The sequence below is a fragment of the Cherax quadricarinatus genome, chromosome 89 (genome assembly GCF_038502225.1).
Source record: "Cherax quadricarinatus isolate ZL_2023a chromosome 89, ASM3850222v1, whole genome shotgun sequence".
In the NCBI taxonomy this organism is placed as follows: domain Eukaryota; kingdom Metazoa; phylum Arthropoda; class Malacostraca; order Decapoda; family Parastacidae; genus Cherax; species Cherax quadricarinatus.
In genome coordinates, this window is record NC_091380.1 from 3,812,652 (window position 1) to 3,839,052 (window position 26,401).

Below are 26,401 nucleotides of genomic sequence, written 5' to 3' on the forward strand. Positions count from 1 at the left end.
AGCTGCCTCGGACTTTACTCTGTTGACGACTACTCTCTGTGTTCTGTTAGTGAGGAAATTATAGATCCATCGACCGACTTTTCCTGTTATTCCTTTAGCGCGCATTTTGTGCGCTATTACGCCATGGTCACACTTGTCGAAGGCTTTTGCAAAGTCTGTATATATTACATCTGCATTCTTTTTGTCTTCTAGTGCATTTAGGACCTTGTCGTAGTGATCCAGTAGTTGAGACAGACAGGAGCGACCTGTTCTAAACCCATGTTGCCCTGGGTTGTGTAACTGATGGGTTTCTAGATGGGTGGTGATCTTGCTTCTTAGGACCCTTTCAAAGATTTTTATGATATGGGATGTTAGTGCTATTGGTCTGTAGTTCTTTGCTGTTGCTTTACTGCCCCCTTTGTGGAGTGGGGCTATGTCTGTTGTTTATTAGGTACATGAACACATAAGTTTATTAGGTACAGGTACACAAGTTTATTAGGTACAGGTACACAAGTTCATTAGATACAGGTACACAAGTTTATTAGGTACAGGTACACAAGTTTATTAGGTACAGGTACACATAAGTTTATTAGGTACAGGTACACACAAGTTTATTAGGTACAGGTACACAAGTTTATTAGGTACATGAACACAAGTTTATTAGGTACAGGTACACAAGTTTATTAGGTACAGGTACACATAAGTTTATTAGGTACAGGTACACAAGTTTATTAGGTACAGGTACACAAGTTTATTAGGTACAGGTACACAAGTTTATTAGGTACAGGTACACAAGTTCATTAGGTACAGGTACACAAGTTTATTAGGTACAGGTACACATAAGTTTATTAGGTACAGGTACACAAGTTTATTAGGTACAGGTACACAAGTTTATTAGGTACAGGAACATAAGTTTATTAGGTACAGGTACATATAAGTTTATTAGGTACAGGTACACAAGTTTATTAGGTACATGAACACGTAAGTTTATTAGGTACATGAACACATAAGTTTATTAGGTACAGGTACACAAGTTTATTAGGTACATGAACACATAAGTTTATTAGGTACATGAACACATAAGTTTATTAGGTACAGGTACACAAGTTTATTAGGTACATGAACACGTAAGTTTATTAGGTACAGGTACACAAGTTTATTAGGTACAGATACACATAAATTTATTAGGTACAGGTACACAAGTTTATTAGGTACATGAACACATAAGTTTATTAGATACAGGTACACAAGTTTATTAGGTACAGGTACACATAAGTTTGTTAGGTACAAAGTCGTAACACAGGTACACAAGTTTATTTAGGTACAGGTACACATAAGCACAATTATCATACTTAATAACACATGTGTAGGTTATCCTGAATAACCCAAAAATCAGACTTTTTGGGTTATCTTAGGTAATTTACATTATGTACGATAATTGTACTTATGTGTACTTATGCCTAAATAAACTTATTTACTCACTAACCTAAGCCTATAATTTAAATATTTTCAAATAAACCGCCTTATATAGAGGTCTACTAGTGCCATCTGTTGGCAAATTTAGCAGAAAAACTTACCATTTAGAAAGCAATAATCCACAAATTTGTAAACAAAATTGTTACATTTCAAACCATAATGTTAGTTTATTCCTCAATATCTCTCTTAATAATGAACATAAATAAAAAGTATTCACCCCTACTTAAAGAAAATATTATAGTTTATTACAAGAAAGAGATAAATAGGATATAGGTTAATAGAGAGAGGAAATATATGGTATATTTATAAGATGTAGAGTTAAAGTTGAACGAAAATTAATGAAAAAGCAGCAAATGTGGGCAAGTTGTTCTTGCAGTCGCCATTTTCTCGTTGGTTGAGAGAGAGACAACGAGCTGTCATCTCTCCTCTAATATTTTTTTTCACGTAGCAGTTGTTGGAGAGAGTTTCCATGCCAGGGGAAAGATCAGGTTGAGGTTATCATGGCGTGTCTGAACACACTCAAGCAGGAAATACGGGTACTGGAGAATGCTTTTCCAAAAACAGACGAGTTGTTCCAAGTAGTGGCGGCCAGTGTTGACGAATTAACCTGTCGATTTATTTCCAAAACTGGCAAGAAATATGACATTCACGCCAATATCACAGTGAGTACTATAATATATCACCCACCTGGGCGACCATCACCACCAGGATATACTGATTTAAGAGGAATGAAGGTAAAAATCAATGTAAGATTGAGGTTGTGAAGGTCGCCACACAGACTGGCTTTGTTTACAGACTTCCAAGGCCAACTTAACAACCACTTATTATTACTTTATACTTATCCACACCTTCTATTACACTCCTTATACTCTATTTATATCTCCTTTCTTTCATTACGGGCCTAAATAAGGTATTTTAACCCCCCCCTCTCTCTCCAGGCTGGCGGATATAGGCCTAAGCATTTGCTGTTCCAGTGGTAATATGGCACTGTGACTTGACCTATTTTTTTTATCTTAGGTAATTTACACATGTTATTATGTAGATTGTTCTTATAAGTATCTGTACCTTAATAAACTTAATCCCAGCTCAAGGACACCACTGCAAATAAGTCACTATGTTTTGGGTTATCCTGGGTAATTTACACTATATATGATAATTATAATTATGTACCTGTACCTAAATAAACTTAATTATAGGCTGCTAGGCCTTATAACACTTTTTTTGATATCCCTCAAGGAAGGTGTAAGTAGGTTTATTTAGGTACAGGTACACTTAATCATCGTGTATAATAACATATGTATAAATTACCCACGAACCCCAAAGAAAGTCAGTGACATTTACATTGGGGTCCTTGTAATATATTTAATGCCTAACTGTAACTTAGTTCAATTTAATCACGGTTATTACCTTAAAAAATAAAACGGCTCAGTAACTCGACTGAAAATCCGTTATAGTACAAGGAAATACAATTGGAATAAAGTAATTAGCTATTTACAGTAACATTAAGGAGAGGATCAGCTTACAATAATAGGAACACTAAGGAAGGCCTCTTGATCCAACCAGTTATGACTACCCTCCTTTTCTTTGGATAAAATCTCACACTTGATTCAAAACTCCCCACGCATTCACTCAACATTTCCCAAAATCTCTCTCTCTCCTCTACACTTCTCTCTTCTCCAGGTGCATATACGCTTATTATAACCCACTTTTCACATCCAATCTTTATTTTACTCCACATAATCCTTGAATTAATACATTTATAGTCCCTCTTTTCCTGCCATAGCTTATCCTTCAACATTATTGCTACTCCTTCTTTAGCTCTAACTCTATTTGAAACCCCTGACCTAATCCCATTTATTCCTCTCCATTGAAACTCTCCCACCCCATTCAGCTTTGTTTCACTTAAAGCCAGGACATCCAGCTTCTTCTCATTCATAACATCCACAATCATCTCTTTCTTATCATCTGCACAACATCCACGCACATTCAGACTTCCCACTTTGACAATTTTCTTCTTCTTATTCTTTTTAGTAATCTTTACAGGAAAAGGGGTTACTAGCCCATTGTTCCCGGCATTTTAGTTGACTTTTACAACACACATGGCTTACGGAGGAAAGATTCTTATTCCACTTCCCCATGGATATAAAAGGAAAAGTAATAAGACCAAGAACTATTAAGATAAAATCAAAGAAAACTCAGATGAGTGTGTATAAATAAACGTGTACATGTATGTGTAGTGTGACCTAAGTGTAAGTAAAAGTAGCAAGACATGCCTGTAATCTTGCATATTTATGAGACAGACAAAAGACATCAGCAATCCTACCATCATGTAAAACAATTACAGGCTTTTGTTTTACATTCACTTGGCAGGACTGTAGTACCTCCCTGGGTGGTTGCTGTCTACTAACCTACTACCTCTAATATTAGTAATGTGTAATACACCTCGAGCTTCCTACCACAATCTCTCCCCAGGATCATGTGTCCAGGAAGTCATCCGTCTGTCAATGTCTGCAATTTATAAGTATAATTAGGTATAGGTACACACAAGTAATTTTAGCAATGTATGTGAATTACCTAGGATAACCCAGTAAAGTCAGTGACTTGTTTTCTTTGGGGTCTTTTATAACCAGTAATGCTAGTTTTCAGAGCTGGAATTTAATGAAATTTTTAAAACGCCTAGCATAGGATTGTGTTTTATTAAATTTCTGTGAACAACCAGGAATCCACATTAAATCATATCTAGTTATAATCAAAGTCAAGGTTTATTTAGCAGCCAGGCATGAAATATGCCATCACTGAATAACTAACACTTGACACGTGCTTTCCATGTGTTCATTTATGTACAGGTACACATAAGTACAAATATCATACATAGTAACATGTGTAAATTACCCAGGATAACCCAAAATGGTAACTTACTTCTGTTGGGGTCCATGAATATACTAATAGCAATGAAAAAATAATTACTGATAATGCCAAGGTTTTTTTCCAGTCTTAAACTACAACCCCATGAATGTTGTCTTTATGAGGAAGTTAAATGATCAGAGAACGTCAACAAATCTGCTTACAGAAGAAGAATTCTATTACTCTTTCCCATGAGTATTTCCCCATGTCTTTTCTAAATATAAATTTGCCCAACTTGAATTATCGTGTATAAAAATACTGTATGTTTGGTAGATGAATGTTATTAGACTAGTATGGGACAGTGGTTGGAGCACTGGCATAGAAGTTCTGAAGACTGTATATTTTAGTAAATCATAAAAAACTTCATTAAAGTATAGGGTCAATAAATATGGGGCAGTTTAATAGAAAAAATATAATCAATATTGATCTTGTTGAGTTACATGGAGGGTATATACTGCTGTGGGCCTGTAGCTCTTGGATTTTTGTGGGGCTATTATTTTCGAGATCTTGTTGGGTGTGAATTGGTGTATAATGCATTCATTTATTAATTTGCTTGGTTGGCAACGGTCTCATCTCACACACTGAGTGTCCATGGTTCGATCCCTGACACAGGTGGAAATGCTGGGCATGTTTCCTTACACCTTTTGTTCACCTAGCACCTGGGTATTAGTGGACCAATGTGGGTTGCATCCTAGGGGAGAAGATTGAAGGACCCTAATAAGACACAGTCCTCAATGATGCACTGACTTTCTTGAGCTACCCTGGGTAGCTAACCCTCTGGGTTAAAAATTGAAATAAATCTTTGTTATTATCATCTTCACTAAAGGTGCTGAAGTTGTGTAAGGCATTCAGCACTGCAACATGCATGATTCTGCAGGCAGCCCATCATACCCAACTGTATTTCTGGAAGTGTATGGAGAGGGTTGATGTGGCCTTACTGGGTTGAGGTGGATGCATTGGAGTGCTCAATCTGTTATGCCCCTTGTAGTATGAAGCAGGTTTTTTATAGTTTTCAAATCATCCAGCACTAAACATACACTATTGTGAAGGCTTTCCTTCACAGTAGTGTAGGATAGGGTTGTGTTATCTGACCACAAGACAGGGTGCTTTTCTTTTTCTTTATCCACACATTCATTAACTTTTTTGTCTTATTTAGCTGCATTGACCTTTTTGGCATTCTTATCGCCAGGTCACAATTTGCGCTACATATTGCACAAGCTGTTTTCTTCTCTGTTTTTAATTGTATGAATGGTGGATTCTTTCAGACCAGAAGTCTGTGCAGTCGGTATTTCATACAAGCATGCATGTGCACACATGCATACATCACCTTGAAGCATATCTAAAATTTAACAGTTTCTTCAATACCGTCAGATACATGCTTACTCTTCTAAGCACAGTACCGTCAGGGATACATGCGTATTCTTCTAAGCACTTCAGCATCACTAGTATTCTTCATGCTATAGTTGTCATGGTTAATATCCAAGAGACAAGACGGGATGATGAAAACTAAAATTATTTATTAACCTCAACTGAGTAAGGCACATCAGTAAGTGGTGTGGGTGGCAGTGGGGAAAGGAAGGAGCTGTGCTTCTTGACAAATAACCTGCTCCATCCATCTCCATTTGGAGAATGGAATTAATGACAATGTTTCTGTCCAACTTGGACCAAGTCAGACCAAAATGTTGTCAAAAGTTTCATTCTCTTATGCAGGTTACTTATCCATTGTTCCAGTCAGGGTATGGTACTTATTTACTCTTTCTGTGCTTCTTGAAACTTTCCACTCTTAGCTCTCAACTTAAATGAGAGAGAAATTTTCACAGTGCATATGTTTGTACCCTTATTTTGCATGTGACTCGATGCTTCCTCGCTTAAAGAGCATACAGCTTTCGAAGGTTTTTCACATGCTGTGCAATTTTGGATGAACTTTTATTGAATCACCTTTACAATTACACTATGTAGTGATGTTTTATAAGGGGTTCACAGTATATACTGTAAATTTTATATTTAATTGTTGTACGTATGTTGTGAGAGTAAGACACATGTGCAACATCTGGGTATCTTTATTGTAGACGTTTTGCCATCCAGTGGCTTTATCAATACAAATTCTAGGACATAGCTTGAAGACAGTAGAACTATCGTACATATGTTGTACATAAACATTCATAGTGTAAGAGTAGTGTACAGTAAATGTATATACAAAAAAGGAAAATTGTCTTATTGTGTTCAAGTTGATGTACAATGTTTATCTAGAGGACACTGAAAAATTGTAGGAAGACATAAGCAGGGTTTTCCAGTGGGCAGTGGAGAACATGACGTTCAGTGGTGATAAGTTCCAGCTGCTTAGGTATGGAAAGAATGAAGAACTCAAAAGGAACACTGTACATATACAAAACAGTCACCAAATGGAATGAAAGGAACATGTAAAAGACTTTGGAATAATTATGTCAGTTAACCTTTTTAAAGAACATAAGACAAAGATCATGACAGCCAGGAGGGTGACGGGGTGGATATTGAGAACTTTCAAAACAAGGGAAATAATGCTACTGGTGACACTTTTCAATTCGTTAATGCTCCCTCATTTAGAATATTGGTTAGTGCTGATGGCCCCATTCAAAGCAGGAGAACTATCAGAGCTGGAACAAATACAGAGATCGTTTACTACTCACATTGAGCCAGTAAAACACGTAAATTACTAGGAACACATACTCGTTGGAGCAGATGAAAGTAAGGTACATGATATACAGTGGAACCTTGGTTTTTGTTTTTAATTCGTTCCAAAGTCTTGACGAAAATCAAACTCAACGAAAATTAAAGCAATATTTCCCATAAGAAATAATGTAAATACAATTAATCCGTTCCAGACACCCAAAAATATTAACAAAAAATACATTTTATAGAGAATAACTATAGTTTTACATACAGAAAACAGTGAGAAATAAATATAAAGCACTAATTTTATTGGATAAATAAACATTTAAATCAATTTTACCCTTATTGAAGACTCTTGTTGGCATATTCTTTGTGAGATCCGCATGCAACTGTGTTGCCATTTTGCAAATTATCACCTCCACTACACTATCTCCTGCTATCTGGTTTTTGTTGATCACACCAACACCAACAACTGAACATCTTCAATTGTTTGCCATCACTACCACCCTCTACACCACCATCACTACCACCCTCTACCACAATCACTACCACTCTCTACCCCCATGGTGGCTTATTTAGCAGTCACTCAAACAAGCACAAAAAAGAATCAATTATTACGAAATGTTTCGTATGAACCCATACGGTAATGTTCACTCGACAATAAACAAAGCCAGATTGACTCGGAATGCGTGCGTGGGATGCTGTGTGTGGGCGTGGGCGTGCAGACACATTCAGCATGGCAGACGGAAACCAAGGTGACAAACGAAAACTGGGACAATATTTTGATGAAAAAAGTTGTCGAAAGCCAAATTCGATGAAAACCAGGGCAAACGAAAACTAAGGTTCCACTGTACCTAGAAAGTACTCGAGGGCCTGATCCCAAATCTGCACACTGTCGTAACAACATACTGGAGTGGGAAATATGGGAGGAAATGCAAAATAAACCCAGTGAGGAGCAGGGGTGTGGTGGGGACAATAAGGGAACGCTGTATCAACATTCGGGGTCCCAGACTGTTCAACACTTTACAAGAAAATATCAGAAACATGGCTGAAAAAAATGTAGAAGCCTTCAAGAGGAAGCTGGACAAATATGTTCACCAGGTGCCAGATTAACCAGGCTGTGATGGATATGTGGGGCAGTGGGCCTCCAGCAGTAACAGCCTGGTTGACCAGGCAAGCACCAGATGAGCCTGGCCTATGGCTGGGATCCAAGAGTAGTGAAGCTCTTGAAACTTCAAAGGTATATCAGAGGTATAGGTACTAACTGTTTTAATATAATTTCAGGAAACGTATCCACACTCCCCTCCAGTCTGGTTTGCCGAGACTGAAGACACAAATGTTACCAATGCGATTGAACGACTCAGTAACACCAGTGGCAGAGATAATCATGTGAGCATTGCCACCACTATGCTGGCAAGTGTTTTGTACAGTAGTACAGTACCTAGAAAGCATGACTTCAGACTAAGCTTAGGGGAGGGTGAGAAGAGCCCTATTAAAACCAATGCTAATCAAATACTACTAGGTAAATTTTAACTTCATTCTTAATTTAATAATAAAACAAAATGGTGAGGCTATGGTAAGGAATATGTATGAAGTTGACCTTTTATCAGAAATCTTGCATTTTACAAAATAGCATTATTGTACGTAATTCTGTTTTCCATGAGCCGATGTAGATGCCGTAAGAAAACGGAGACACGAAGAAATTTAGTTTGATACCGCTCGTTGTGACTATAGACTAAATAGTTTGGTTCATAAAATTTCGTTCTTGCTTGCAATATGAGTAGTACACATGACATTTCAAGAGTTTGAGGCTAGCTTGTAAAAATATTAAGTGAGATTTGCCATCAGATTTGTAGGAGGCTTTCAGTACTTGAAAACTATACAGTACAATATTTGCAAACTTCATTACTTAACTCTTTAGGGGACTTGTGGGAAATTTTGTTTTTTTGCTAGTCCTTCAATTAGTAAGGAAGTTGAATGCTAAAATGTGAAGATAATTAAGGTAAAGGAGGTATTACCTTTTCACCCTCACATTTGCCAAAGAGTACTTAAAACTTTCCTTTCAAAGTAAGGTATAGAAACATTAAACAGTTGAGGAACATAATAAGAGTTGTGGGTTAAAGTAAATACACGCAACTACAATATTTACTGAAAGGTCTAGAAAATAATTAAAAATTTAGAGAAATGTGCTAAAACATTATTTTATTGCATATTTTGATGATGCAGAGGGGTTTGAAGCATTTTCTGACATATCTCAATTTTTAGCTTAAAAATGCATATAAATAAATTTTAAAATTGTTTAAGGTTTAGTGACAATTATCTTAAAAACATTTATTCAGGGATACAACTCAGGGAGATTAATATTAATACTAAGAGGAAGTTTATTGAGAAATGATGAGGTGAATAGGCACTAGGCAGACCGGCATATTTCTTATGGAATAGTCCAGCTTCCACTAAAAATCTACACCTCCAGAGCCCACAGAAAAGTTCCACCTCTCCAACACAGAGACAGAGCTTCTGTCCCCAGCAAAGTCTAGCTACCAAGTCCTCCCGACTCTTCACTACCCCCACTTATAAATCGTTTATCCTCCCCAATGGTCAGATTTTCCTATGAGAACTCATATTCTGTGCTTACTCGTAGAGCTGAGATTCCCAAACCAGGACAAGGGTATCAGGGATTAGCACGAATAGATACTACTGGTGACAGACCAGATAGTGGAGTTGTTCTCCATATCTCACAAAATGGTGCATGTTATAGTATATATTACTGATAGTCTTAGTGGTTGGTGAGAGTATATTAACTTTTGGCTAGCATAACTATTTGATTTTAAGAATTGTACGTAAGTAAAAATTAGATTTTGCCGGTTGAAAATATACATAAAATATGCTTCATTATTCACAGTTTTTAGTAATATGTTTTTTTTTAGATTGCAGGCATAAAATGCTGATAAAAACATGAAGTTATCAGAAAAATTAAAAGAAATTTTATTGATCATGCATACAACTTTGTTTATAACTTTGCTTGCTAAGTTAATGTCAATGAATTAAGTGTTCATTTACACTGCAGGTGTTGCAGCAGGTGAAGCTGCTACTGCGGGAGTTATGTGCAGCGTATGGAATGGAGGAACCCCCCGATTTGGAAGACAGACTTGATCTAGTGTCTGTTCCCCAGGTCATCAATGGCAGTGATGTCATTGATCATGCAAGTATTTTTGACCATATTGCAGCTTGTTGATTTTGCAAGTTTTGAAGGGGGGGTTATTTTCTGATGGCCATGTTTCATTTTGAATACAGTGGACCCCCGGTTTACGATCACCTCCCAATGCGACCAATTATGTAAGTGTATTTATGTAAGTGTGTTTGTATGTGTATGTTTGGGGGTCTGAAATGGACTAATCTAATTCACAGTATTCCTTATGGGAAGAAATTCGGTCAGTACTGGCACCTGAACATACTTCTGGAATGAAATAGTATCGTAAACCGGGGTCCACTGTATATTCAAGTGTTGAAATTATCGTTAATCAAATTGCCAGTTGTTTTTGCTGGCTTGCTAGACTTACTCTACTTGCTTTATTTTGATGGATATGGATTATTGATTTGATAGTAGCAATTTTATTTGACATGAAGTGTGTATAATTTCTCATTGAGAGTAGTGCTTGATGGAATCTTGGTTCTGTACAGAACTTACTTTCCTGTAGCATGAAGTTATTACAGTGGAACCTCAAATATCAAACTACTCCCAACTCGACCAATTATGTAAGTGTATTTTTGTAAGTGCTTTTATAAGTGTATTTTTGAGGGTCTGAAATGAACTAATCTAATTTACTTTATTTCTGATGGGAATAAATTGGTTCGGTAACGGCACTCGAACAGCTGTCTGGAACGAAGAAAGTTCAATATTTGAGGTTCCACTGTACTTGCAAAATATTAACAGTTTGTAGCATAAGAGGGTGATAAAAGTGAAGTTAAAACAGTACTGTAAATACATTACTGTTTTAACTCTGAGGACTTTGTAACATTTAGTGTAATGATAATGTTTATGTTGATTGCTTATATTTATTTAAACATTTAAAACATCAGGGTACCAAGCAAATACTATATTTGCTAATTCCTTGTTATTCATTATTTGTGGCCCCTGTATGTGTACCCTTTTAAGTCATTCTCTCTTCTCTTTTCATGCAAGAAGGGTATTGAACAAGATGAGGTATTCTGTGAGTTAAATTAAACATTCAGTAAATTAGCTAATGTACAGTTTCCTTTTATGCAGCATGAGGAATATGAAGACTCTGAAATGGAGGAGGAGGAGGAAGACATGGAGGAAGACATCCACTTGGAAATGGAGGACAACTCTTCGTCGCATGCGGCTCAGAAAGATGAGGGCATTGACCCTGGTAATCTAGCCACGTTGGACCGACTGAAGGCAAACCAACGGCAAGATTATCTCCGAGGGTCCATCTCTGGTAGTGTACAGGCTACTGATAGACTCATGAAGGAGCTCAGGGACATTTATCGCTCAGATAGCTTCAAGAAAGGTGAGGAAGGGAAAGACAATTGTTTTTTGATCATTTATTGTCCTCGGATTGAGACATTAGGGAAAACAGGCAGATAAATGATCCTATTTTGTTGTTCCATTTGGTGAATACAGTGCCATACATCTCCTGTCTCACTGTTTATACTAAATTTATTGAACAGGCTGTCTTGTTTCTTATCTACTTCACTGCCCTCTTCACCCTCCCCTTTCTCTTTCTCTAAACCTCCCTCTTTTCCCTTTTCTTCTTTTTCCCCCTTTCCTCTTTTCCCCTCCTTTCCACTTTTCCCTCTCCTTTCCTCTTTTTTCCTCTCTCCCCTTTCTTCTTTTTCCCCTTTCATCTTTTCCCCCTTTCCTCTTTTTCCCCTTTCATCTTTTCTCCCTTTCCTCTTTTCTCCCCTTTCCCCTCACTCATTTCCCTTCCCCTCTCTCCTTTGCTGCATATTCTCTGCTCTATAATACAGTACTGTACCTGATTAAAATATTAAGTGTTTCAAATTAGGTTCTTTGATGTTGATTTTGTGTTCCACCCCATGACTTCATATCACGTGGATTGGTACAGGAGTGTACAGTGTGGAGTTAGTAAATGACAGTCTGTATGAATGGAACGTGAAGCTACAGATAGTGGACTCTGACTCCCCGCTTCACAATGATATGGTGCTGCTCAAGGAAAAGGAAGGGACTGATCATATTCTCTTCAACTTCCATTTCAAGGTATGTCAGGGACATTACTGCTCTCCGTAATAAATTCTAACTACAAAAGGAATGTCAAAATATCATGACTGCAAGAATTCACACGTAATCACGGTATAGAGAAAGCTTTAAACATCTCGTGTCTGTTCTGGAAGATTGTCACCATCTTTTAGACGATGGTCTTGTATGACTCTGTCTTAAGCTTCCTCTCCAACACATGAGTTAATTGTGAACTTTTGCAACATTAGTGGTATCATCCAGCCATGACTGTGCTACAAATTGGAGATAAGTCTTTTAGTATACATTTTGGTCTGTCTTAGGTCTGTGTACGAATATATTTACACCGGCAGAAATGGTTAGGTTAGACAGGTAACACATTCTCCGGTGTGTGACACAGAGGAAAATATGCTCTCACCAATTCAGTAGTACTATACTGGATTTGTCTTCAGTTCAGTAAGTGGTAGTAACTCATTCACTTACACTTTACCTAGGTGGTGTTCAGCTTGTAGTTCTTGACATTTAAATGTTTGTATGACAGTAGTATTATATCAGATTGTTATGAAAGTGTGTGTGTGTGTGTGTTATCTGTTACATTGCTTTTGTAAGAAATGGCTGTTGAGTTTTAAAAAAATATTATTTATTGCCAGTAAGTTGTGTTGTTAAATGTAATGTTAAGTGGTTACAATCTCCATTTAGCATTGGTTAGCATTTGTTGGGCTTTAAAATTGTTTGAGGTAGTGTAGACTGGGTCTTGGAAATAATTGAAGTTAGTGCAGACTTAGGTTTTGATGTGACGAACTTGACATTCTGTATAGTGCGAGCATCAAGAGGTCCTGCAACCATGTCCAAACTTATGCTTTTTTAGGTTGAAAATTTGACATTTCAGTATTTCATCTTCAGCGAAAGAATTGTTTTATTTATAATATTTTACATGTGTATTTAGTATTTACATATTGCTTACAGTAGGTAGAATAAATATAACTAGTTGATATAGTTAAATTATTCGCGTAATCAAATACTAATTTCTTTGGTAATATTCCACCTTGATAATATGGATTAGATGATGGTAGTTAGCTTACTAGTATTGCATTGATACACTTGTATGAAACAGTAGGGTAGTAATTGTTGTGTTTCAGGAGATGTACCCTTTTGAGCCACCATTTGTTCGTGTTGTCCACCCGGTTATCAGCGGGGGTTACGTGCTTGTTGGTGGTGCCATCTGTATGGAGCTTCTCACAAAGCAGGTGCAATTGTGATATTAGTTTCAAGTTTAACCTTTTAGGTGTGTAGCTAAACATTGAGCTATGTCAGAAAATGCTTCAAACTGAATTGAAATGCCAAATATTCAATAAAATCACATTGTAGCACATTTTTTCTATATTTTTTATTAAAATTTAAAAAAATCATAAGTTTATTAAATTCAGTTTTTATTGTATATATTGATGTTTCAGAGAAACTGAAGACATTTTCTGACATAATTAAAATCACATTTAATTGAAAAATTAAAATACATAGATAATCACACATTTAATTTGAACTTGCTAACTTCCATTTAAATGGCAGGCAAAAGAAATGTTTTGAAATTCCCATTCTGTGCTCCAAAATGAACGTCATACCAGTGTCTGTGGCAGTGAAAACTGATCCCTAACCAAAACTGCATATTTGGCATACTGCAATTTTTGCTATAGACTACATAACAGATTAGTGATACAGTAGCTTTTACTTATCCAATATTGTACATGTAAAGTAGTAACCCATTCTTTAAAATTCTAAGTTGATTTCTTTCATATCATTTTTCACCATATTTTTCAATTTGGTTAGGCTAGGTGGTTGTCTGCTAGCAAATTAACCAGTTAAATAATGCCAGTACAGTGCTGTATGACCCTGGTGGGTTTAGGGCTTAGTTTTGATTATAATAATATAATGCCATTGGCAGTTTGGAGGGATATGTTGTGTATCTTTATACGTATATGCTTCTAAACTGTTGTATTCTGAGCACCTCTGCAAAAACAGTGATAATGTGTGAGTGTGGTGAAAGTGTTGAATGATGATAAAAGTATTTTCTTTTCGGGGATTTTCTTTCTTTTTTTGGGTCACCCTGCCTCGGTGGGAGATGGCCGACTTGTTGAAAAAAAAAAATGCCATTGAATTCATAAAGATGACATATCTAGTAAGTTTAACTCTCATAAACACGATTGAATAAATAAAGATGGATGAATGATTTTCTCGTAGGGCTGGAGTTCTGCGTACACAATTGAAGCTGTGATCATGCAGATTGCGGCAACGTTGGTTAAGGGTAAAGCAAGAATCCAGTTTGGGGCAAACAAAGCAGGCAAAGTTAGCGTAAGTGGAACAATACCCAATTATTTTTTCAATGAATTTGAACTTTAAGTTAACGATTTGTATAAATATTTTGTAAAAGTCTGCATTTTATATTAGCTTGTTTTCATAATCTCTTAACTTTGTGTTACTAATGTTTTAAATTTTCATTATCTTACAACTTCATATGTACCTAATATTTTAAACTAAGATAACTTACCACTAATATATTTATCTTTTCAAAATCATGTCTCCGTTACAGGGGCAGTATAGTTTGGCTCGGGCACAGCAGTCATTCAAATCACTTGTACAGATTCATGAAAAGAATGGTAAGTCTCACATTTTTTAGATTTCCCTATTTTAGTTTAAGATTCATAATGTGCTTAATGTACTAAGGTAAAAGGCAGCTAATTTGTGCAAAAACTTAGTAATGTAAATTAATGATTTTTAAAATATGGAATGTGCTGTAGGATTTTTGAGGGTTGATGTATATTGGAGCAATGTCTGGAAGTAAATAGATTTGTAATAAGTTTTGCAAGAGTAAATAATTCTGGAACATATTGGTATTATACCTGTTTATATGGAGTGTATGAAGCAGTCAAAGTACTAGAGTAGGTGAGTTGGCAAAATGTGGCAGTACTAGTTCCCTGGGATGGACACTAGTGTGTTGTCACTGGTTACCTGTGATATTACACTTTGGAAGCTTTTGTGAATGGATGGCTGTTGGTGAATATCTTTAACCCTCGTTTTTTTCCCTCTTATTATTTTCCTCTCTTGGTTAATTCCTCTCCATCTCGCAAAAGTGGGAAACAGGGTATTGACGATTTAGTGGATTATCATTCAGCTCTTATGTTTGCTGTACTCCACTGGTGAGTAGAGAGGTGGAAATTTTTTTTTAAAAAATTGGCCAGTTAGTTGGATTGACTGACAGGTTGTATGTATAAAAGCTTTAGTCAGCTGAAGAGGAACTTAATTAAGGTAGAAATTTCTATGTGTATGAACTGCATTTATTGCCCAGGTAAACATTATATTTATTCAGTCACTTAGGAGCCCAGCTGTTATAATCATAGCTGGGCTCCTAAGCTATAATATTCCTTATCAAATTTGGAATATTTTTAACGATGAAATGGAAAAAAATATATAGGACTGGGTTTCTCTTCCCTTCCTTCCTCTTGTATTCCCTCCCTCCTACTCCCAATATCTTTCCTGTTGTATTTGACAAAACACACTAACCATATGATATTCATCTTACTGGTTTTTGAAAGTATTAGGTATCTGGGTATATGGTTGTGAGGATATTGCATGGATAGGGTGGGTTGTGATGAGTACAGTTAGCCAAGCTAGGGAAGGGATAGCAGAGAGGGAGTCGCCTGTCATTCCTCTGTCTCCCTTCCCCGTTCTTCTGAATGGCCACCCTCCTGGCGCCAGGGCCTTTTCATGCCCAGGGTCTATGGAAACTCACCCTCCTCCCAAGGTAACCAACCATTCTCTGGTTCTTACCCCTTGGCCAAGAGCTGGGAAATTTCCCTTCCCAGGCTCTTGGGGAAACTCACCCACCTCCCAGTATAGCCAACCATTGCTCAGTCTCTTACCCTCAGTCACATACCAGTTGATGGGGCAACCTCCTCCCTGAGCTCAGGCAACCACCCACTGCCAAAGTGAACTGTCCTCCCTCCCTCCCTCCCTCCCTAGTCATCCTCCTCAGTCACTAACCAGGACTGGCCCTTTCTTACCCCTCCTTCCCAGGTTCAGAGGCAGCCCATCATCTTCACTATCATACCAACCACCCCTAGTCCTGCCCCCTCAGCTGTCAATCTGGGGCCAGGAGTCTCACACCTAGGCAACCCTCCCACCTACCTTCCTTATCAAGCACCCCATCCTTATCCATCCACACCCATCATCCACTGACATACTTGACAGCAATGTAAGTAATACCTCCACAATTCTTTATTAATCAGTGAAACAGACAAACTTTCCACGCATGTCTAATACTATCGATATATTTAGTTAAAAAGAATAGCTGAGAGAGCATTTTTTGTTGAAAATAGGTAGAAGGTTGGTAGACAGCAACCACCCAGTGAAGTACTACCGTCCTGCCAGATGACTGTGAAACAGAAACCTGTAACTGTTTTGCATGATGGTAGGATTGCTGGTTTCTTTTTCTGTCTCATAAACACGCTAGATAATAGGGATATCTTGCTACTCCTACTTACACTTTGGACACACTTCACAGACACGCACATGCATAAGGGCAATGTGTGGTGTAAATATTATGCAGAAAATTCGGAGTGTGGAAATTAGGAGAAGGTGTGGAATTAATAAAAGCATTAGTCAGAGGGCAGAAGAGGGGTTGTTGAGGTGGTTTGGTCATTTAGAGAGAATGGATCAAAGTAGAATGACATGGAAAGCATATAAATCTATAGGGGAAGGAAAGAGGGGTAGTGGTCGTCCTCGAAAGGGTTGGAAAGAGGGGGTAAAGGAGGTTTTGTGGGTGAGGGGCTTGGACTTCCAGCAAGCGTGCATGAGCGTGTTAGATAGGAGTGAATGGAGACAAATGATACTTGGGACCTGACGATCTGTTGGAGTGTGAGCAGGGTAATATTTAGTGAAGGGATTCAGGGAAACCGGTTATTTTCATATAGTCGGACTTGAGTCCTGGAAATGGGAAGTACAATGCCTGCACTTTAAAGGAGGGGTTTGGGATATTGGCAGTTTGGAGGGATATGATGTGTATCTTTATACGTATATGCTTCTAAACTGTTGTATTCTGAGCACCTCTGCAAAAGCAGTGATAATGTGTGAGTGTGGTGAAAGTGTTGAATGATCATGAAAGTATTTTCTTTTTGGGGATTTTCTTTCTTTTTTGGGTCACCCTGCCTCGGTGGGAGACGACCGACTTGTTGAAAAATATATATATATATATATATATATATATATATATATATATATATATATATTATATATATATATATATTTATATATATATATATATATATATATATATATATATATATATATATATATATATATATATATATATATATATATATATATATATATATATATATATATATATATATATATATATATTTATTTTTTTTTTTTTTTTTTTTTTTTTTTTTTTTTTCAACAAGTCGGCTGTCTCCCACCGAGGCAGGGTGACCCAAAAAAGAAAGAAAATCCCCAAAAAGAAAATACTTTCATCATCATTCAACACTTTCACCACACTCGCACATTATCACTGTTTTTGCAGAGGTGCTCAGAATACAACAGTCTAGAAGCATACACATATAAAGATACACAACATACCCCTCCAAACTGCCAATATCCCAAACCCCTCCTTTAAAGTGCAGGCATTGTACTTCCCATTTCCAGGACTCAAGTCCGACTATATGAAAATAACCAGTTTCCCTGAATCCCTTCACTAAATATTACCCTGCTCACACTCCAACAGATCGTCAGGTCCCAAGTACCATTCGTCTCCATTCACTCCTATCTAACACGCTCACGCACGCTTGCTGGAAGTCCAAGCCCCTTACCCACAAAACCTCCTTTACCCCCTCTCTCCAACCCTTTCGAGGACGACCCCTACCCCGCCTTCCTTCCCCTATAGATTTATATGCTTTCCATGTCATTCTACTTTGATCCATTCTCTCTAAATGACCAAACCACCTCAACAACCCCTCCTCTGCCCTCTGACTAATACTTTTATTAACTCCACACCTTCTCCTAATTTCCACACTCCGAATTTTCTGCATAATATTTACACCACACATTGCCCTTAAACAGGACATCTCCACTGCCTCCAACCGTCTCCTCGCTGCTGCATTTACCACCCAAGCTTCACACCCATATAAGAGTGTTGGTACTACTATACTTTCATACATACCCTTCTTTGCCTCCATAGATAACGTTTTTTGACTCCACATATACCTCAACGCACCACTCACCTTTTTTCCCTCATCAATTCTATGATTAACCTCATCCTTCATAAATCCATTCGCCGACACGTCAACTCCCAAGTATCTGAAAACATTCACTTCTTCCATACTCCTCCTCCCCAATTTGATATCCAATTTTTCTTTATCTAAATCATTTGACACCCTCATCACCTTACTCTTTTCTATGTTCACTTTCAACTTTCTACCTTTACACACATTCCCAAACTCATCCACTAACCTTTGCAATTTTTCTTTAGAATCTCCCATAAGCACAGTATCATCAGCAAAAAGTAACTGTGTCAATTCCCATTTTGAATTTGATTCCCCATAATTTAATCCCACCCCTCTCCCAAACACCCTAGCATTTACTTCCTTTACAACCCCATCTATAAATATATTAAACAACCATGGTGACATTACACATCCCTGTCTAAGACCTACTTTTACCGGGAAGTAGTCTCCCTCTCTTCTACACACCCTAACCTGAGCCTCACTATCCTCATAAAAACTCTTTACAGCATTTAATAACTTACCACCTATTCCATATACTTGCAACATCTGCCACATTGCTCCTCTATCCACTCTATCATATGCCTTTTCTAAATCCATAAATGCAATAAAAACTTCCCTATCTTTATCTAAATACTGTTCACATATATGCTTCACTGTAAACACCTGATCTACACATCCCCTACCCACTCTAAAACCTCCTTGCTCATCCGCAATCCTACATTCTGTCTTACCTCTAATTCTTTCAATTATAACCCTACCGTACACTTTTCCTGGTATACTCAGTAAGCTTATTCCTCTATAATTTTTACAGTCTCTTTTGTCCCCTTTCCCTTTATATAAAGGGACTATATATATATATATATATATATATATATATATATATATATATATATATATATATATTATATATTATATATTATATATATATATATATATAGTTAGTAGGTTGGTAGACAGCAACCACCCAGGGAGGTACTACCGTCCTGCCAAGTGAGTGTAAAACGAAGCCTGTGATTGTTTTACATGATGGTAGGATTGCTGATGTCTTTTGTCTGTCTCATAAATATGCAAGATTACAGGCATGTCTTGCTACTTCTACTTACACTTAGGTCACACTACACATACATGTACACATTTATTTATACACACTCATCTGAGTTTTCTTTGATTTTATCTTAATAGTTCTTGGTCTTATTAATTTTCCTTTTATATCCATGGGGAAGTGGAATAAGAATCTTTCCTCCGTAAGCCATGCGTGTTGTAAAAGTCAACTAAAATGCCGGGAACAATGGGCTAGTAACCCCTTTTCCTGTAAAGATTACTAAAAAGAATGAGAAGAAGAAAATTGTCAAAGTGGGAAGTCTGAATGTGCGTGGATGTTGTGCAGATGATAAGAAAGAGATGATTGTGGATGTTATGAATGAGAAGAAGCTGGATGTCCTGGCTTTAAGTGAAACAAAGCTGAAGGGGGTGGGAGAGTTTCAGTGGAGAGGAATAAATGGGATTAGGTCAGGGGTTTCAAATAGAGTTAGAGCTAAAGAAGGAGTAGCAATAATGTTGAAGGATAAGCTATGGCAGGAAAAGAGGGACTATAAATGTATTAATTCAAGGATTATGTGGAGTAAAATAAAGATTGGATGTGAAAAGTGGGTTATAATAAGCGTGTATGCACCTGGAGAAGAAAGAAGTGTAGAGGAGAGAGAGAGATTTTGGGAAATGTTGAGTGAATGCGTGGGGAGTTTTGAATCAAGTGTGAGAGTAATGGTGGTTGGGGATTTCAATGCTAAAGTGGGTAAAAATGTTATGGAAGGAGTAGTAGGTAAATTTGGGGTGCCAGGGGTAAATGTAAATGGGGAGCCTTTAATTGAGCTATGTGTAGAAAGAAATTTGGTAATAAGTAATACATATTTTATGAAAAAGAGGATAAATAAATATACAAGGTATGATGTAGCACGTAATGAAAGTAGTTTATTAGATTATGTATTGGTGGATAAAAGGTTGATGGGTAGGCTCCAGGATGTACATGTTTATAGAGGGGCAACTGATATATCGGATCATTATTTAGTTGTAGCTACAGTTAGAGTAAGAGGTAGATGGGAAAAGAGGAAGGTGGCAACAACAAGTAAGAGGGAGGTGAAAGTGTATAAACTAAGGGAGGAGGAAGTTCGGGTGAGATATAAGCGACTATTGGCAGAAAGGTGGGCTAGTGCAAAGATGAGTAGTGGGGGGGGTTGAAGAGGGTTGGAATAGTTTTAAAAATGCAGTATTAGAATGTGGGGCAGAAGTTTGTGGTTATAGGAGGGTGGGGGCAGGAGGAAAGAGGAGTGATTGGTGGAATGATGAAGTAAAGGGTGTGATAAAAGAGAAAAAGGTAGCTTATGAGAGGTTTTTACAAAGCAGAAGTGTTATAAGAAGAGCAGAGTATATGGAGAGTAAAAGAAAGGTAAAGAGAGTGGTGAGAGAGTGCAAAAGGAGAGCAGATGATAGAGTGGGAGAGGCACTGTCAAGGAATTTTAATGAAAATAAGAAAAAATTTTGGAGTGAGTTAAACAAGTTAAGAAAGCCTAGGGAAAATATGGATTTGTCAGTTAAAAACAGAGTAGGGGAGTTAGTAGATGGGGAGATGGAGGTATTGGGTAGATGGCGAGAACATTTTGAGGAACTTTTAAATGTTAAGGAAGAAACAGAGGCAGTAATTTCATGCACTGGTCAGGGAGGTATACCATCTTTTAGGAGTGAAGAAGAGCAGAATGTAAGTGTGGGGGAGGTACGTGAGGCATTACGTAAAATGAAAGGGGGTAAAGCAGCTGGAACTGATGGGATCATGACAGAAATGTTAAAAGCAGGGGGGGATATAGTGTTGGAGTGGTTGGTACTTTTGTTTAATAAATGTATGAAAGAGGGGAAGGTACCTAGGGATTGGCAGAGAGCATGTATAGTCCCTTTATATAAAGGGAAAGGGGACAAAAGAGACTGTAAAAATTATAGAGGAATAAGCTTACTGAGTATACCAGGAAAAGTGTACGGTAGGGTTATAATTGAAAGAATTAGAGGTAAGACAGAATGTAGGATTGCGGATGAGCAAGGAGGTTTTAGAGTGGGTAGGGGATGTGTAGATCAGGTGTTTACATTGAAGCATATATGTGAACAGTATTTAGATAAAGATAGGGAAGTTTTTATTGCATTTATGGATTTAGAAAAGGCATATGATAGAGTGGATAGAGGAGCAATGTGGCAGATGTTGCAAGTATATGGAATAGGTGGTAAGTTATTAAATGCTGTAAAGAGTTTTTATGAGGATAGTGAGGCTCAGGTTAGGGTGTGTAGAAGAGAGGGAGAATACTTCCCGGTAAAAGTAGGTCTTAGACAGGGATGTGTAATGTCACCATGGTTGTTTAATATATTTATAGATGGGGTTGTTAAGGAAGTAAATGCTAGGGTGTTTGGGAGAGGGGTGGGATTAAATTATGGGGAATCAAATTCAAAATGGGAATTGACACAGTTACTTTTTGCTGATGATACTGTGCTTATGGGAGATTCTAAAGAAAAATTGCAAAGGTTAGTGGATGAGTTTGGGAATGTGTGTAAAGGTAGAAAGTTGAAAGTGAACATAGAAAAGAGTAAGGTGATGAGGGTGTCAAATGATTTAGATAAAGAAAAATTGGATATCAAATTGGGGAGGAGGAGTATGGAAGAAGTGAATGTTTTCAGATACTTGGGAGTTGACGTGTCGGCGGATGGATTTATGAAGGATGAGGTTAATCATAGAATTGATGAGGGAAAAAAGGTGAGTGATGCGTTGAGGTATATGTGGAGTCAAAAAACGTTATCTATGGAGGCAAAGAAGGGAATGTATGAAAGTATAGTAGTACCAACACTCTTATATGGGTGTGAAGCTTGGGTGGTAAATGCAGCAGCGAGGAGACGGTTGGAGGCAGTGGAGATGTCCTGTTTAAGGGCAATGTGTGGTGTAAATATTATGCAGAAAATTCGGAGTGTGGAAATTAGGAGAAGGTGTGGAGTTAATAAAAGTATTAGTCAGAGGGCAGAAGAGGGGTTGTTGAGGTGGTTTGGTCATTTAGAGAGAATGGATCAAAGTAGAATGACATGGAAAGCATATAAATCTATAGGGGAAGGAAGGCGGGGTAGGGGTCGTCCTCGAAAGGGTTGGAGAGAGGGGGTAAAGGAGGTTTTGTGGGTAAGGGGCTTGGACTTCCAGCAAGCGTGCGTGAGCGTGTTAGATAGGAGTGAATGGAGACGAATGGTACTTGGGACCTGACGATCTGTTGGAGTGTGAGCAGGGTAATATTTAGTGAAGGGATTCAGGGAAACCGGTTATTTTCATATAGTCGGACTTGAGTCCTGGAAATGGGAAGTACAATGCCTGCACTTTAAAGGAGGGGTTTGGGATATTGGCAGTTTGGAGGGATATGTTGTGTATCTTTATATGTGTATGCTTCTAGACTGTTGTATTCTGAGCACCTCTGCAAAAACAGTGATAATGTGCGAGTGTGGTGAAAGTGTTGAATGATGATGAAAGTATTTTCTTTTTGGGGATTTTCTTTCTTTTTTGGGTCACCCTGCCTCGGTGGGAGACGGCCGACTTGTTGAAAAAAAAAAAAATTATATATATATATTTTATATAAGGCTAAAGAGGTCTTTGTGGCATTTATGGATTTGGAAAAGGCGTATGACAGGGTGGATAGGGGGGCAATGTGGCAGATGTTGCAAGTGTATGGTGTAGGAGGTAGGTTACTGAAAGCAGTGAAGAGTTTTTACGAGGATAGTGAGGCTCAAGTTAGAGTATGTAGGAAAGAGGGAAATTTTTTCCCAGTAAAAGTAGGCCTTAGACAAGGATGTGTGATGTCACCGTGGTTGTTTAATATATTTATAGATGGGGTTGTAAGAGAAGTAAATGCGAGGGTCTTGGCAAGAGGCGTGGAGTTAAAAGATAAAGAATCACACACAAAGTGGGAGTTGTCACAGCTGCTCTTTGCTGATGACACTGTGCTCTTGGGAGATTCTGAAGAGAAGTTGCAGAGATTGGTGGATGAATTTGGTAGGGTGTGCAAAAGAAGAAAATTAAAGGTGAATACAGGAAAGAGTAAGGTTATGAGGATAACAAAAAGATTAGGTGATGAAAGATTGAATATCAGATTGGAGGGAGAGAATATGGAGGAGGTGAACGTATTCAGATATTTGGGAGTGGACGTGTCAGCGGATGGGTCTATGAAAGATGAGGTGAATCATAGAATTGATGAGGGAAAAAGAGTGAGTGGTGCACTTAGGAGTCTGTGGAGACAAAGAACTTTGTCCTTGGAGGCAAAGAGGGAAATGTATGAGAGTATAGTTTTACCAACGCTCTTATATGGGTGTGAAGCGTGGGTGATGAATGTTGCAGCGAGGAGAAGGCTGGAGGCAGTGGAGATGTCATGTCTGAGGGCAATGTGTGGTGTGAATATAATGCAGAGAATTCGTAGTTTGGAAGTTAGGAGGAGGTGCGGGATTACCAAAACTGTTGTCCAGAGGGCTGAGGAAGGGTTGTTGAGGTGGTTCGGACATGTAGAGAGAATGGAGCGAAACAGAATGACTTCAAGAGTGTATCAGTCTGTAGTGGAAGGAAGGCGGGGTAGGGGTCGGCCTAGGAGGGGTTGGAGGGAGGGGGTAAAGGAGGTTTTGTGTGCGAGGGGCTTGGACTTCCAGCAGGCATGCGTGAGCGTGTTTGATAGGAGTGAATGGAGACAAATGGTTTTTAATACTTGACGTGCTGTTGGAGTGTGAGCAAAGTAACATTTATGAAGGGATTCAGGGAAACCGGCAGGCCGGACTTGAGTCCTGGAGATGGGAAGTACAGTGCCTGCACTCTGAAGGAGGGGTGTTAATGTTGCAGTTTAAAAACTGTAGTGTAAAGCACCCTTCTGGCAAGACAGTGATGGAGTGAATGATGGTGAAAGTTTTTCTTTTTCGGGCCACCCTGCCTTGGTGGGAATCGGCCATTGTGATGATAAAAAAAAATAAATCATTTTGAGTGTGTAAGGTAACATTTATGACAGGATTCAGAGATGGGAGGGGTGTAGGTAGTGCACTTTAATCCTGAAAGTGTTAATTACAGTGCTTGTGCTCTGAAGAAGGGGTAGGAATATTGCAGTTTGGAGGGCCATCTGAACTTTGATGTCTGGACACCTTTGTAGAGAGAGCTCTTGAATGAATGATAGTGAATGCATTTCAAAACTTAAACTAACCTATCTTGGTGGGAGATACTGGTGTGATAAAAAAAAAAAAAATTTTAAAATTTGCAATAATTGTATCTGCAGATCAGTATTCTTAAGTCATTGATTAGTTCCAAAGTGCTCTGATCGTACGGGTGGATAATGGTAAGTCTTAATGTTGTAAGCTAGGGATCTACTGTACTGTGCCAAGTTGATTCCATTACATTACTTTAAAACAGTTTAAAGTAATTGATTCCAAAGATATTGCAGTTGCAGGCTGTGTATGTAGAACTGAATAATAAATGTTACAATACTTTGGCAGGAATACTCCATAAAATGGTACCAGTTTGCTTTGTGAAGTGATGCTAAATATGTGTACTTCCATTCTTTTATGGCTTATATTTAATAAGCCAGACCATTATATCTGCCATGACATTCCAAGAATAATTATTAGGCATTATTATGAGAATTTTTTTGAAAAGTGGATTGTCATGTGTAGCATTATCTGTTTTAGTAATTCCACTGCTTTTGGGATTGTAAGAATCTGTCATGACACTTCTAAATGAGCACATCTGTTATGACAATTATAGCAAGTATAAGGTGCAAAGAGATGATTGAGCTTGAAAAAATATAAATTCATAACTGGTGAGGAAAGATGAAATTTTTTTAGGACATTCAGTGAAGTGCATTATCAACATTTCTGTGACAGATCAGTCACCATTTATCCTTGTACTGATGACTGATTTATCACTGAAGCATTGATTATACACCTCTATAAACATAAAGATTTCAAGTCTCTTCCACCTGTAGACAATCACACACCTAGTGTGAAGTATGGAGTATTATTAATTTTAAGGTATTCCCAGAAAGCGCCAAATTGTCTACATTTTTGCACAAGTTCACCATCAGTGTCAAAAAGTGGCATCACATGCACTATTTATAGGCACAGTTGTAGAATTAACAATTGATATAAGTACAGTAGAGAAAATAATATTGATCTGCTGAGCTTTATCATGAAGTAGGAATTTTGCGAGAGAGATCTGAACTTTTTTTTTTTTTTCCAGGATGGTTTACGCCACCTAAAGAGGATGGGTAAGAGAGGAGATGCGGCAGTTGGTGTCCCTCTACCCGTTACCCCTTCCTTCCCACCCCATAGTTCCCCTATCCCCTTTTCCCATTGGCTGCAATTGCAGTCTCTTCCACCACCTGCACCTCTTCTCGACTTCATCTCCTCATGGTAATTCATCTTTGCATCAACACCTTGAAAGTGAAGTATTGTTTTCTCATCATGCAAGAGTGACTTGGTATGAATTTTGTCTGGGCTCAGATTTAAGGCTTATTTAAGAGGTTGGGCTTCAGAAATTTTGTCAGTTTTTTCTTGGTCTGCAAACTGAGACTTGCTTACTCATGTGTTCCTAGGAAAATATGGCTGTTGATTGATTTTCTGAGGGATTCCTTTTTCTAGGTCCAGCAGCTGAGCCTTAGGGGCATGCAGGTTCATTTTAAGCCACTTGTCTTATTCCAATGGTTTGCACATAGCTCATTATGGCAGCTATGAAGCATGGTACCACCTATGGACTAGCGTTGGTAGTTACCAGTTGGCCAAGCAAGTCTAGCAGTCATTGTTTTTGTAAGGGGAAAAATTTGTGGTTGGTCTGTGATAAATAGAATATGGCCACCTTATTTTTTTT

General features: G+C 37.9%; 1 protein-coding gene across 3 annotated transcripts; it reads left to right on the plus strand.

Annotated features, from left to right (window-relative positions):
- Positions 1-1,838: 1,838 nt before the first annotated feature.
- Positions 1,839-26,401, plus strand: LOC128697183 (ubiquitin-conjugating enzyme E2 Q2). 3 transcript variants are annotated; one of them, XM_070104080.1, is made up of 9 exons: positions 1,839-2,117; positions 8,293-8,397; positions 10,076-10,210; positions 11,276-11,540; positions 12,099-12,250; positions 13,366-13,473; positions 14,462-14,572; positions 14,811-14,877; positions 25,775-26,401. In XM_070104080.1, the coding sequence occupies exons 1-9, from the start codon at positions 1,956-1,958 to the stop codon at positions 25,804-25,806; spliced, it is 1,137 nt and encodes a 378-aa protein (XP_069960181.1). In that variant the 5' UTR covers positions 1,839-1,955; the 3' UTR covers positions 25,807-26,401. The 3 variants fall into 3 exon arrangements, with proteins under 3 accessions (XP_069960181.1, XP_069960179.1, XP_069960180.1); XM_070104078.1 differs by having other exon boundaries at positions 8,293-8,421; positions 25,775-25,942; XM_070104079.1 differs by having other exon boundaries at positions 8,293-8,421; positions 13,369-13,473; positions 25,775-25,942.

Excerpts from the sequence above, each read along its gene's own strand:
- LOC128697183 (XM_070104078.1), top strand. The coding sequence starts at position 1,956 with ATGGCGTGTCTGAACACACTCAAGCAGGAAATACGGGTACTGGAGAAT. Across the intron at positions 8,422-10,075 it reads GCATTGCCACCACTATGCTG|GTGTTGCAGCAGGTGAAGCT; the intron begins GCAAGTGTTTTG and ends TTTACACTGCAG. Across the intron at positions 10,211-11,275 it reads GCAGTGATGTCATTGATCAT|CATGAGGAATATGAAGACTC; the intron begins GCAAGTATTTTT and ends CCTTTTATGCAG.